This window comes from Chelmon rostratus, chromosome 22 (assembly GCF_017976325.1).
Source record: "Chelmon rostratus isolate fCheRos1 chromosome 22, fCheRos1.pri, whole genome shotgun sequence".
NCBI lineage: Eukaryota > Metazoa > Chordata > Actinopteri > Chaetodontiformes > Chaetodontidae > Chelmon > Chelmon rostratus.
In genome coordinates, this window is record NC_055679.1 from 4,884,334 (window position 1) to 4,898,441 (window position 14,108).

General features: G+C 43.7%; 1 protein-coding gene across 2 annotated transcripts; it reads left to right on the plus strand.

The window, feature by feature from the left end:
- The first annotated feature begins 680 nt into the window (after positions 1-680).
- Positions 681-12,305, plus strand: LOC121625793 (serine/threonine-protein kinase 38-like). Of its 2 annotated transcripts, none has more exons than XM_041964056.1 (14): positions 681-1,023; positions 6,026-6,165; positions 6,744-6,795; positions 6,923-7,045; positions 7,170-7,253; positions 7,347-7,470; positions 7,621-7,775; positions 7,852-7,954; positions 8,057-8,118; positions 8,381-8,498; positions 8,626-8,749; positions 8,872-8,967; positions 9,854-9,945; positions 10,160-12,305. In XM_041964056.1, exons 2-14 carry the CDS (start codon positions 6,032-6,034, stop codon positions 10,282-10,284), a joined length of 1,392 nt encoding a protein of 463 aa, XP_041819990.1. In that variant the 5' UTR covers positions 681-1,023; positions 6,026-6,031; the 3' UTR covers positions 10,285-12,305. The 2 variants fall into 2 exon arrangements, with proteins under 2 accessions (XP_041819990.1, XP_041819991.1); XM_041964057.1 differs by lacking the exon at positions 681-1,023 and adding an exon at positions 5,657-5,880.
- Positions 12,306-14,108: the final 1,803 nt, after the last annotated feature.

Consider the following 14,108-nt stretch of genomic DNA (forward strand, 5'->3'; position numbering starts at 1 on the left):
CTCTGTCTGTAGCACACTATTATTATTATACTTCATTTTTTTTTTATCTTGTCATGCTTTTTAGTATTGTATCTCCTGTATTATTAGGTAAAAGTATTCCATGGGGTATACTTTACAGTTTTGCGGTCATATTTGTGTAGTAGTGATATTTCAATATAATTGTTCAGATTTTTTTTTCTGTAAATGTCTCTTGGTCAGCTTCAGCAATTAAAAATATGCAATTTGTAGTTTTGATCACAATGTGACCTTTTGTTGACCTTAGGTACCCTCCTGGCATTTGCAATTTATGTGTAAAGGAACTAGTATTTCACAGTTGTTTAAGTAATACAATTCTAAAAAAGCATCATCATAATAATTGTTATTTTAAGTTAGGGTTTACACTAAGCATAATCAATAAAATTATGGAACAAAGCTACAACTACTGCAGCTGCACTATTTTCTTTCATAGCCACAAATGCTTGCTAGCAAAATGAACCTGCGTCCTGGAACACAACCCTTGCGGGGCGGTTAAAATGTTTTCATTGGCCGATGCGCATGTCATTCTTAAATAGCTTCAACATATGATTGGCCAATGGACACCACTGGTACTTTTTCTTAATCGGTGATTGGTTCTTGCCAACGTCATTCAAATAGACGCCGTTGCGTGGCTGGAGCGTCTGATGAGCCCGACGGTCCCAGGAAGCATCGCTGCTTATTTCATATTTCATAGCGATAAAGACGGAGGAAGCGCTGAATTTTGAGGTCAGGGGGTACAAATGAAGACCGTAAAATGTATTCAAATTAGTTCATGTTAGCTTGCTGTCAACGTCAGAGGACTTTTGTTATGATTTGGCGTTGATATCGGCGATGTTTACTGTGCAGCCTCCTAAGTTCCTCTGAAGGGTGGCCAATAACTGGAACCTCTAGCCTTCAAACTGCCTAAATATTAGGCAGGAAAATACGAAGAAACACACTATATATTTCTTTCAACTGGGTCGTGGGGTGGCGGCAAGCCAACAATTGACTCTGGAGCAGGACACGGAGGTAGGTGAAATATCTTTCCCCCAGAATGCTCTTTATTTTCATGCTGCCGATTTTTTATTTGTGGCTGTCATGGAACCTGCCAGACAGACGCAAAGGGAATAACGGCAAAAGCTAGCTAACGCAACACAGCAACAAACTCGCCTAATATTTGTATTTTGCTGGCCTAATATTATTAAAGCGTATTGGTCTCCTAATGATGAATATTCTCTACCATCAGCAGTCATGTCAGGCAGCGGTGGCAGCAGGGAATCAGATAGTGGAGGTTTGACAGGGTGGCTAAAAAGTTTCTGTGTCGCCAGGTGAGCAGTGCTACATTAGCCAGACAACACACTGATGTGTGAACACAGCGTGTTTAATGCTCCACGCAGGTGCACATCAGCGCTGCAGTCCATCACACCGCATTAAAAGCATGGCCGTTATGTAAAGCAAGGTGTTCATTTGATATTCAGTTTGTCCACTTTTCATTTAAAACACAACTGCAGATATATTTGAAATGAATGTCTTTTTCAAGCTTTTTTTTTTTTTCAATTTTAAAGGTGTATATTACCACTGGAAAATAAACACTGTGTAACACTGAATAAGAACTGTTGTATAACTAATACTGCATAATGTTAGTAATATAATTGAATGATTGACACCACAAAGTTCCCATTATCAGAATGTTTAGTGACTTTTCAACTCAAAAATGGTTGTTACTTTTGATATAGGCTTTCTGTGTGTGTGTGTGTGTGTGTGTGTGTGTGTGTGTGTGTGTGTGTGTGTGTGTGTGTGTGAGAGAGAGAGAGAGTGAGTGAGCATGAGACAGAGAGAGCGAGTGTGTAAGCGCCTGTTGGTGTACTCCCCATACCTCTCTCTAGCGTCATGACTGAGCCCTTTCATTTAGGACGGAAAGGGTTTCCTGTCCAGTCACTTACAGTACTTAAAGGGTGGAGTGTGTGTGTGTGTGTGTGTGTGTGTGTGTGTACTGAATCATTTTACACCAAACTGAGAAATCCAACAACGGGGGGAAAAAGTGACACCCTGTTTCCTCAGCCTGGATTTTACTTTATTTCAACTTTAAACTTAAAAGCTAAATTTTTCCCTTCACACAGTCTAATTATCAGCTCATCGTCTGCCAGGTCAGATAATGAACCTCAGTGTACCAACAGGATTATGTCTTTCTTGTTATGCTGTTGGGCATGTAATATTTATGAATGCAGGTAACTAAGGATAATCAACAAACCTCACTGCCACTAGTGTTTATTGGCAAATATTTGTCTGTCTGTGGTTTTTTAAAAAAGTCTAAAAGATGTAAGTGGGACATTGTTTTCTTGAGGGACATCATGCTGTTTACTTGTTGAAGTGGATTTTTTCCACAAAATTGCATTCATCTCCATTGTATTGAGGCGGCAGCAGAAATCTCAGTGTATGAGATCTCAAAAGGTTGGCAAAGAAAACCAAAACTGTCTCCTTGGTGAGGGACCACAACATGTGCAGTATGTAGAAAATGACTGTATATCTTGTGTCATTTGGGTGGATTAATCCTTCAACAGTTTCAGTAAGATGAGTAAACAGCAGTTTCAGAACAAATCATCATCATACTTTACTGTATTTGTAGATTAGAGTTTTGGATGGCCAGATTTTTGCTCCCTTTTAGGCTGTTGGCTTTAGTCTCCAAATAGCGAGCTGGCCTTTATAATGCCTTCCTTGTAAGTGCCTGAGTGGTGTAGCCTTGTTTGTTTAGCTAGGGGGTGGATCTGGTTAACTTCAGGCCAAACGAAATCCCCTCAGACTGAGCTAGAGGCTCGGCTGGCTCAGCTGTGAGCTAGCAGTCGCTAACGGTTTTAATGATGTTTCATTTTCCACCACGGTGGGGAAACAAGTAAAAAAACCCATCCCGGCTCATGGCTCAAGTGTGCTCATTAGCTCCATTGCTCAATTTCAGCTCCATGCAGCAAGCTGGTAGACCCGGGGAAAGAATGAGAAAAGAAAGGGAGGAAAAAGTCTAATGATATTGTGATATTGAAAGCTGAAACTCAGATTTTGAAACTTTGACACAGATCACTGACTTTCTGTGATTAAGCATGTCTATAATCAGTTTTATATTTATGATTAACAGTGGGTGACTACTGTATACGAAAGGGTGGCTAGTAGTGACAAACCACAGATGATTACAACCTCCCTGCTGTTCCCCACAGCTCCACATGGTTTCATGACTCACAACTTAACCAGCGTGGTTCACACTCTCTAATGTCGGTTTTGTTAGCAGCAGGTCAGAAGCTTGCAAAACCCACTGAAGTGCTACCAGACGTGAAACAAGCAAAGTTAGCAGCTAGCCGGTGAACATAGTGGAGCACTTATCAGCTAAAGAGCCAGATTTCTCGCAGGAGCTGGTGGAGACCAAAAGCAGAGCTAAAAGGAGAGTGACTGCTGAATCCCTCATGAAATTAAAATACAAGTGTAGCGTCAGAAAAGTTAAGTCCTGTCTAAATGTCTGTATAGCTGTGCTCTTAATGACCAGAATGTATGAATTAACCCTGATTAACGTGTTAAGAACAATATGTGCCTTGTAAAATTGTCAACAATGCTTATATTACCAGTCTTTTAACATTCTGTATGATACCAGAGGGATAACATGAAGGGAAGTGCCAGCATCTTATAAAGAGTTGTCTGGCATGGCTTGTGTAGTTAGTCAAAATACAGCTACTTCACTACACCCCACCACCACCCAGCATGTTCACACATTGTGCACCAAACAACCCAAATTTTGCAGTTTGGATTATGCGTCTGTGTCGAGCTGTTGTGGGACCTGCAGGATGTAAGACGGCCTCATAGGTTTGTAGAGCTGATGTGCTTCTCAAAAATGTAACCTGACACAGGGCCGACACGGGCTGCTTGGTGCCACAAGAGCTGCGACTCGTCTGCTTGTGCTGCTTTGTGTTTGTTCAAGTTTGTCATTTCATCTGTGATCATAAGCTGCGTCCCTTGACTTGTTCCCTCTAGGAGTGTTAATCGTGTAAATCTGTACAGACCTCAGCAAGTCGACACCCTTGTTTGCCAGTGTCAGTGCCTGTTTTCCACCCAATAGAAACCCCCCGAACCAAGACGTTTTGAGCAGTGATTCAGTGATTTTTCTCAGAAGTCAGGAAGTGTCTTGTTGTTGGGAGATTGTTGGGGCCGGGACGGAAAAAGGGCCGGTGACTAGACGAAACATGGGTCCTATCTCTGGGCAGCAGTGCTGCTTTATCTCTGTGTTAGCTAATCAAGCCCATTCATACCCTTCTGATGGCATACTGTTGAAATGTTTTGATAATGTACACGTCCATCCTTTTTCTCGCTCTCTATTACATAACTTACTTAGTTCTTACTTACTTACGTCTTCGTTCATGTTTGGTTTTTATTCAAACAACCCCCACCTCACCACCTAGTATGTGTGTGTGTGTGTTTCTTCTACTCTCTATTTTCACTCCACCCACATGAGGGCTACACATCAAATGCAGGATGTCAGTATGTGCCCTTGTAGAGAAGGATTACCTGGGAGAGAACAATCATTTCATAAAAGGCAGCATGGATAAGAACTTGAGGGGCTGTTCTTATGGGATGTGTTGTTCTTGCAGATGAATGTTGGGCCGTCTCAGGTGTTTGATATTATCCTGGATGGCGTAAAAATGCAAAGGAATGCATGCTGAGAAAGATCTGTGGAGATTTCACCGACGAGTTCCTGGAATGGAGCCCTGCAGACCATGAGCCACCCGGCACATGATTCCATGTCCCTGTTGTCGGGTCACAAGAATATTTTTGTACCAGGGCTCTGAGATGGGCACCTCCTGGTAGTCTGAGCTCAAGGGATCTATTACAGAGCTGCACTCTTGTTTTCATTGCACATTGAAGGGAAAAAGTAAAGTGTTTGATGATGTTTTGAAGTTGAGAGAAAAGATTTAATTCCCCAGAAGATTACTCTGCCCGACATGTAACATTCACTGTTTCTGGATCTTGACACACACACAAGGGATTAAAAGTCAGAATATTTCGTCCATTCTTTTTGTAATCTGTTGCTTGTCTCCTAACTTTATGGAAGTTAATGCTAAATTACTGGAGACCCACTTTGTGTAAGATATAGGGGGATCTGTTGGCAGAATATGGCAGAAATGGAATAAAGTACTCATCATTATGCTTCCATTAGAATGAGCTCTGTATATCTACAGGTGTGGATACTCTTCCACGGAGTCCGCCATGTTGGCGCCGCCATGATTCTATAGTAGCCCAGAACGGACAAACCGAACGCTGGCTCTAGAGTCCTCACCGCTAGATATCAGAAAATCCTTTAAAAAGACCTTGCATCATGTTGGATACATTCATCTATCCTCAGTTATGCTGTTTATTCCCATGCTGATTGACACACTGCAGATATTGTAGACAGCAGACATACAGGCTGTGCAGGGATGAACTTATCGGCCGCCACACTGCGCCCATAGCTGTGTGTGTTGGTGAGTGGGAAGCCAGTGAGGCTTCTTGTCACTGCTGGTGTCTACTGGGCTGCTGGGGATTATGAACGGAGGCCTTTTGTGAACCCCCCCACGCAAGTCTATGAAACTTTTGTGGAGCAGCAGCCAGTGATCACCATTAGCTACGATCGCAGGATAAAGGACCGGTCTGACCAGAAAGTGGCTCTGTGATGTTTATCAGCAGATCCTCATGAAATGGGCAGAGAGAGAGGCTTGGTGACAACTGGAGCTTGTGAAGAACATTTTGTTCTCAGGATTGTACATTGTTTCATCCAGTAAAAAGTGCAGAAGGGACAAAAGCTGTCTGAGCTAGCCAGCGTGCTAACTGCCAGTTTCTAAACTCTTGAATGTCACTTTGCATTTGTGAGAGGAAGTAAGTTATTTCTTCTTATTTCTTTTTTAAGAAAAGTGATGGTAAAATTCATCAATAGATACTTTCCACACCAGTAGAATCAGTGACTGGACTGATGTGCACAACCTGATTATTTTCTTTTTCTTTTTCTCATGTCATCTTACAGGATAGTATGGCCATGACGGGAGGGACTGCAGCTGCCCTTCCCATGAGCAACCACACCCGAGAGAGGGTGACCGTGGCCAAGCTGACACTGGAAAACTTCTACAGCACTCTGCTCACCCAGCACGAGGAGCGTGAGATGAGGTGAAACAGCCCGAGTGGTTTTATGACCCACAGTACCTGTTGATGTGACACAACCAGGCCTAAACAAAAGCTACAAATGAACAAGCTGATTATTAAAATTTACCGTTTTCTTCCCGGATACTGCGCTGTTAATACTTGCCTCATATGGTACAAGTGGTTTCACACCTTCACCACAGAGCAGCCGGTTTCCTCAGTTCCTCCCTGCATGTAAATCTAGCTGTCGTTTAAAGCATCGAGTGTCACTCCATGCGCTGCAGGAAAAGGAAACCGTGCCGAGGCATTTCATCTCAGGCGCGAGCATAACAAAGAGCAGCTCATAATCTACCTCTTGTGGTCTCACATTACCACATTAGAGCCAGGTAGCATGGTTTGCTGCCTCGTGTGAACGACAGTTGACTCACTGTTTACACTGCCGCAGAAACTGTCAGCTCATTTAATCCCTCTTCGTATGTTTCCACTCCAAGAGTCTCACCTGTACACGGTAAAGGAACTAGGAGTACAGTGTTTTTGCTGTGTTTTTCAGCACAGATTCAGATTTGTTTATCTACCGTCATTCAGTGTTTACTTTATGTTCATAGGCAGAAGAAGCTGGAGAAGGCCATGGATGAAGAGGGTTTGCCAGATGAGGAGGTACAGTACGCTCTGTCGCCTCCTTTCAACCCTTCAACATGTTGCAGAAAAGGGTTTTGTTTTCTTTTTCATCTTTCTCTTCGTCTTCTTCAGGTGACTGACTGTCTTGTCTGCGTGTGTTTTGCAGAAAGTGATGCGCCGCTCGCAGCACGCCCGTAAGGAGACAGAGTTTTTGAGACTGAAGAGGACGCGACTTGGCCTGGATGACTTCGAGTCCCTTAAGGTTATTGGACGAGGTGCTTTTGGAGAGGTACGTTAACAGTAGGGCGTCGAAGCTGAAACTTTTGTAAAGTTTAATGGAAAATTTGATTGCTAGAAATGCTGCTTTTATTGTTTGTTCACATACCTTATAACTACAACTGCGCCTCCCTCAGGTCCGTTTGGTGCAGAAAAAAGACACAGGGCACATTTACGCCATGAAGATTTTGAGAAAAGCCGACATGTTGGAGAAAGAACAGGTGAAGTAGTTCTGAAAGCTTTCTGTTGAAGCTGCTGCTGCGTTCATGCTCTTGTATTCTAAGCATCTCACATCGTCTGCCGTCTCCCTGCAGGTTGCTCATATCCGGGCAGAGAGGGATATTCTGGTGGAGGCGGACGGCGCCTGGGTGGTCAAGATGTTCTACAGCTTCCAGGACAAGAGGAACCTCTACCTCATCATGGAGTTCCTGCCTGGAGGTTTGCACTGATTTTGCAGCGGTTTGAGTGGTTAAAACAGAAGATTTATTGACCTGGATTCAGGATGAGTCCCTATTCTGTGACACAGATCAGTGCAAACATGTTGCTTGTTATCACATGAAAAGTTCTGACCTCTGACCTTGTTGCCAGGCGACATGATGACCCTGCTGATGAAGAAGGACACTCTGTCTGAAGAGGCCACCCAGTTCTACATCGCAGAGACGGTTCTGGCCATCGACTCCATCCACCAGCTGGGCTTCATCCACAGAGACATCAAACCAGACAACCTGCTGCTGGACTCCAGGGTGAGACTCACGGACAGACAGCCGGAGATGTCCTGACTGTCTGCAGACGACTTATCAAATGTTTATGTGCTCACAGGGACATGTGAAACTGTCAGATTTTGGCCTGTGTACGGGACTGAAGAAGGCTCATCGCACAGAATTTTACAGGAACCTGACGCACAACCCACCCAGCGATTTCTGTGAGTTCCAAACCAAACCCAGAAAGCATTTAGAGAGAGCCTGTTTCTGCAAATACATAGACTGTAACTATTTAAGTAATCACACTTCTCTGCGTCTTGCAGCCTTTCAAAATATGAACTCCAAGAGGAAAGCAGAAACCTGGAAGAAGAACCGGAGGCAGCTGGTAAGGTTTTGGTCTTTCACTGAATGTGCTTAAGAAGAGTTAGAAGGAAATAGTGGGGCTCATTCTGTCTGCAGCATGCAGAAGAAGGAACAAAAAAGCAGCTTCAAAGTAGCCGCCTGCGTTTTGCAGCCTCTAAATCCTGACAAACATAACCTTGTGAGTGGAGCGTGTTTGATGTGCCAGTTTTATTGGCTGAATTTATTTCTTTTTAATAGGCTCCGACCCAGAGCCCTCACCTTCTCTCTTTCTGTGTGACTCTCAGGCTTATTCTACCGTGGGAACGCCGGACTACATCGCCCCTGAAGTCTTCATGCAGACGGGGTACAACAAGCTGTGTGACTGGTGGTCTCTGGGTGTCATCATGTATGAAATGCTCATCGGTAAGACAGTCACAGAGAGGTTAATGGTTAAATCACAGATATTTAAATAAACCCGCTGTTATCACAAGTCAGTGGACTCCTGCAGGCACCACCAGCGCTTTTTAAAATGCTCGTCGGCTGTGTTCAGGTTATCCACCCTTCTGCTCTGAGACGCCGCAGGAGACGTACAGGAAGGTGATGAACTGGAAGGAGACCCTCGTCTTCCCGCCTGAGGTCCCCATCTCAGAGAGGGCCAAAGACTTGATATTAAGGTATGCAAAGAAGCATTTTTATTCCAGTTCATGTTGGCGTGGATGTGAACAATTGTCCAAATAGTGTGTATATAAAGGTGTATCAGACATTTATAAGCCTGCTGTTTGTTTGTGTGTTTCAGGTATTGCACCGATGCTGAGAACAGGATCGGAGCTGTGAGTGTGGAGGAGATCAAGAGTCATCAGTTTTTTGAGTCGGTGGACTGGGAGCACATCAGGTACATGAAGCTAGAAGCCCCTTTAAAACTTACATATGTAGCCCTGTAACATTTCCATAATGTGGGTCAAGTGCTGTCAGATTAATGTGAAGGCCACCGCAGCACGAGGCAAAACATGCATCAAGAGGATTAAGCCTGATTAAGATCACTGTAATCCATTTCTTCAGTATCATCAGCTATGCTCAGAGGAAATCAAATCAATTTAATAAACTATGAAACAGTGTGAGCTGATTTGACATTGTTAGGGACATTTGTCCTCTGTCACTCAAGTGTTTTGCCTGACGTGGTGCAAAAGAGGTTAAAGAACAACTTAACACCTCCTGAAAATCGTGTCTTTGCTGACCTCCAGTGGTTCAACCTCCCACCTTGTGATGGGCGAGTGCGCTCCAGGGCTCAGTGACATCACCTTTGGGCATGATTTCAACCTGGCGTTAAGTTGCCCTCGCTGTCTCCTTATCATTTTCAACTTTGATCTGTGCCAAAACATGGCTGAATAAACGAATATCCGGCATGTTGTAGCGTGCAATGTTAGCATGTGAGCAAGCACCATTAATCGAGGCTTCAAAGAGAAGACGAGGTTAATAATCCATCAGTAATGCAGCCTTTGAGAGAGGAAAACACTTTAAAGCTGCTCCTTCTCACACCAGGTTCCACGAGCACATGACTCCTCCTGGAAATGTCCTGTCCTTTCAGAATAAAGGAACATTTGTACGTTTGAAGGACAAAAAGCTATTACTTTAACACATAGGTGAAGCAGGCATGGTTACATATTCCATGCGTGAAAGGTAACTGATTAGTTTCAGGAAAATGCCATTCTGCAGCTCAAACAGACAGGCGCCCATGTTGAGGATTCAATGCTTCTTATTTCTGCCTTCTTCCTCCGTAGGGAGCGGCCGGCAGCCATCTCCATTGAAATCAAGAGCATCGACGACACCTCAAACTTTGACGACTTCCCTGAATCAGACATCCTTCAGCCAGGTTCGTCTTCTGATTTATTCTGCCAACTCCTTCTCAACTCCTTGCTGATTACTCTCTCAATACAATCATGGCTTTAAAGGGCCTTCTCATTGACATAGTGTCCTTTTATATTATCGCTGAGGTCTGTAACACCCGAATTTCTCCGAAGTATGATCCGTTGCCCTTTAGTGGCAATTAAAATAACACCTCCTTTTTGTTTTGTGTTTATTAACAGCCAGCGCAACGGAGCCAGACTTCAAATCGAAGGACTGGGTGTTCCTCAACTACACGTACAAACGCTTCGAGGGTCTGACTCAGCGAGGCACCATCCCCACATACATGAAGGCAGGGAAGGCCTGACACGCCGCGACGTGGAGGCGGCGTCGCGGGGAGAAAACAGACGTTTACGGACACAGGGTCGGGCCGTGGAGCCCCGCTGGTGCTGAAGGCCGCGCCGTCGGCCTCTCAGTATAAATTTAATCCTCATCACAAGTTATTTAGGTCTGCTCAGCCGCCGCAAGAACCGCCAAGAGCTCGGAAATGAAGGAGCGCTACCGCATTACCTCGGTTGTTTATATCGTATCCACGTACCGTCTTTAGCCATAGCTCTCAGGCCAGCTCACTAACTAGGACACTAAATCAGCATATCTGCATGTTCAGCGGCGTTTTGCTTCTGGAGAGGATATTTTTTACGGCCGAAAGGCGACAGTGGGAATGAGGATGGAATACAAATCACCGCTTCGACATCTTCACAGCGATAGTTCCTGCACTGGTGGCTGAACTAGCTCTGATGCAAACAGAATTTCTAATACTGAAGACGTGCTCTGTATGCCGTAGTCGAACTCTGAATGATGAGTGTTTAAGAACAGGTACCCCTCACTTATTCCTCCTGTACTGTTCTGCTCTGTTCGTGGATTTTAAAGGAGCGTTCCAGCATGCTTTCCAGGGTTTTGGCTCACTTCCTGCTTTATATTTGAGTTTCTTCCACTGAGAAAGATGGCATTTAAAAGCCTTTCATTTCATTTTAGCTGGCAGAAGCGTCTTGTTTTGGTTTATCTGTCGGCTCCACTGGGTCGTGTCTAACAGGAAGCGGAGCCTTGGGCAACTTCAAACTTCAGCTAATTTTTGTGCTACTGGAGATGGTGGTGGTGCAAGTTCTTGGTAGCTAAACGCTAGTGGATCCCAGTGCAAGCTCAGTTAGGATCGTCACATTTTTAGCCAGACTAGCAGCGTAGCTGTAGAGATGACAATGTTAGCCCGCCTCTGGTCCAGCATGAAATCTCACAACAGCTGCTGGATGGATTGCCATCAAATTTATTACACACATTCATGTAATGCCATCATCAGGTCAGAATTACAGTTTGTCCAATACTTTGGTTTATGACCAAATACCTCTAAAGCTAATGACACTTCAGCCTCAGCTGTCCTTTGTGTTTAGTGCTAATTAGCGAACATGCTAATTTAAGATGGTGAACATGAAACCTGGTAATCAATGTGTTAGCGTTGTCTGTGGATGTTAATATGTTGATGTTAGCATTTAGCTCAAAGCACTGCTGAGTCTCGTCTCTCAAAAGCTTTTATCATAATAGCATCATTATTTTTGCCTTTTATTCGAAGCTTCGAATGATTTTAGTTGATTTCAGTAACAATTACCTGTCGCGGGATAGAAAATATACAACAATTGAGCAAAAATTCAAGTCATGCTGGAATCCTCCTTGAACCCTGGCGGCGGCGATGCACAGCGCGACTTTGTGTCGGCCCCGTGGGCAGCTCGTTCCGCAGCATTGCCTCGGCGCTGCTGCTTTTCTCACAGGGGAACAACTTGTTGCCAGGAAACATCTGAATGCAGTTTACCCTGCGCTTGACATCCGTTACTGCGGAGTGTTGCCCATTCACGTATGCCAAACAAAGTGCCGAGTGTGTCACTTCCCTTTAGAGCCAGTTGTTTTGTTCAGATCAGCGATACAGTAATTGATATTTCCCCTGATTTCAATTCGAATGAGCCCGAGGGCCGATCACTTCATTCTTAGATGGACAAAACATGCAAAGTGCCTTGAAAGAGCTGCTAAATGTTTAACCAGATATTTTAGTGATTATTGGAGATTAATCAGGAGGTATTAATTACTAGGAGGAATGATAATAAAGCTGTTTGTGGGAGAGAAAAAAATCAAGCAACAGGGAAGCTAACAAGAAAAGGGAAAAATTCCAAGCTTTATAAATCAAGTTGTGAGAAAGCAACAATTGAAAGCTCTGGTGTGTCATATTTAGTATGTCTGCAGAGTGATAAAACGTGAAGTGATACAGGTGATAAAACCCATGAAACAAAGGCCGTATAGAGAAATGGTTCGACTATAAAACAGCGTGCTCATAAAACACAACGTGTCAAGGCAAACACAAGAACAGAGTGTCTTTGTTTCTCAAGTAACGATTAAACTAAAAGAGTTATGAGAAAGTAAATGAGAATAGATTAACATGGTGGAATAGTCAGTGAAACCTGTGTGGTTCTTCAGTGTCTTTGTTCATTTTGAGTTGAGTGTCTATTGGATGTAAAAAGCTGACCCCAGGCCTGTCTTTGTCACCAGAACCACCCATTTCACCCTCATGTCTGCTCAGAGTTGTGACTAGACGACGCGACAAGTAGTTACCAAAGAACTCTGATCATCACACGTCGTGATCTGAACACATTCACATGTAGCAGTCGCTTACTGCACTTAACTCAAAACTACCTTTAAAGAACACCTTTCTCCAAGAGAGCTAGCCTCGGTTATGGAATAATTTGCTATCTCTGTTTCTACACTTGTTCGAAAAATGAGCGTGCGGAGGCAGATGTTTGTATGTGAGCGCATCTGTTCAGTATCAAAATGCAAGAAAAGCTATAAATGTACATGTACTGATGAGTTTACCTTATTGGACGAAGTTCAGCTGTAGCCATCACAAGAATCCTGTATTAGACTGTTTGTGGTGCTATTTCTGAGGAATAGATAGAGAGAACGTGGTCTGGTAGTTTGGTTCAGTTTGGTATATTACAGTGATATGTTATAACACACCTGTACCAGTCCCTCTTCTCATATTTTATCTGTTTAAGTGTAATTCATCCAGGTGGTCCTGTTAAAATTGGCCATGAACACACTATAAAGACTGACAGAAAAAGAAAGTTGTTTGTAGAGAACATGAGCAGTGGGCATTAGGGTTGTTTGATCTGTATATTTCTGCATTATTTATTATTTTTCATGTTTTTTAAGTTGTGATAAATAACTTTTTGTGCTGATATTCATGATTTTCATGTCAGTTGGTTTTCCTTAGACTTTAAAGGAGCACTCCAGCCATACTGCGCTTCTGTAAAGAAGTCACAAGAGACAAATTTGAAAAGGAATGGCCTCAGAGGCTGAGGTATCTCGACTTTTAGTCGCTAATATGGTTAAAGTTCCAAAAATGGTGAATCCTACACCTCCCAGAGTGCAACTTGAATGCGGCTTTCATTCGACTGTGGCTAGTAGACGTCCATGTCTTTCAAACTCGTCCGTTGTTTGTTGCGCAGGCAGAAATCTGTAGTCGCTAAACCCAAACCAAGATAGCCCATGTGACGTCACTATGGCACCATCAGGGTGATTTTATCAGACTTTGGAGTGCTTCTTCCAGAGCCACAGAAGACCTCATTCAGCTGCATTCACAGGCTCGGTGGTGCTCCCCATGAGGAGTAAACTGAGCTTGATGTGAAAAATCAGTGGAGTGCCCCTTTAATTACTGACAGACAACACCAAGAAACAGACATTCAAATAATCTGCATGGCATCAGGTAGACAGCCCCGACTGGCCAGTATTTGCCCCCACAGTAAAAATCCAGATGTATGATTCTAACCCAAATACAAACATCATCAAATCTAAGGCAGAACAGATGCATGTTGGGAGGTATTGTCGATGGCTACCGCTGCAGAGTCCCGGTTGTGTCTAATCACTGGAACACACTGACAGAACCTGGAAAAAGCCAAACTGCTGTATTTAGAGCGTCCTGCTTCACAGCCAAACCGTTAAGGTGTGTGCGAGCGAGCGAGCGTGACCGTGTGTGAGGCGTTTTCATGAAGTAGCTACTCAGTGCTTTTTGTTGTGAGGTGATGCGTGCTCTCGTTCAGTGTCAAACTCATGTTGTGTGTTTTAATAGAGGAATTATCACACTTTGTTTTTAGA

Bases quoted from the DNA above. Each gene is read 5' to 3' on its own strand.
- LOC121625793 (XM_041964056.1), top strand. From the start codon at position 6,032: ATGGCCATGACGGGAGGGACTGCAGCTGCCCTTCCCATGAGCAACCAC. The intron at 7,955-8,056 runs GTGAGTTCCAAA...TGCGTCTTGCAG, and splicing joins CAACCCACCCAGCGATTTCT to CCTTTCAAAATATGAACTCC. The intron at 8,119-8,380 runs GTAAGGTTTTGG...TGTGACTCTCAG, and splicing joins AGAAGAACCGGAGGCAGCTG to GCTTATTCTACCGTGGGAAC.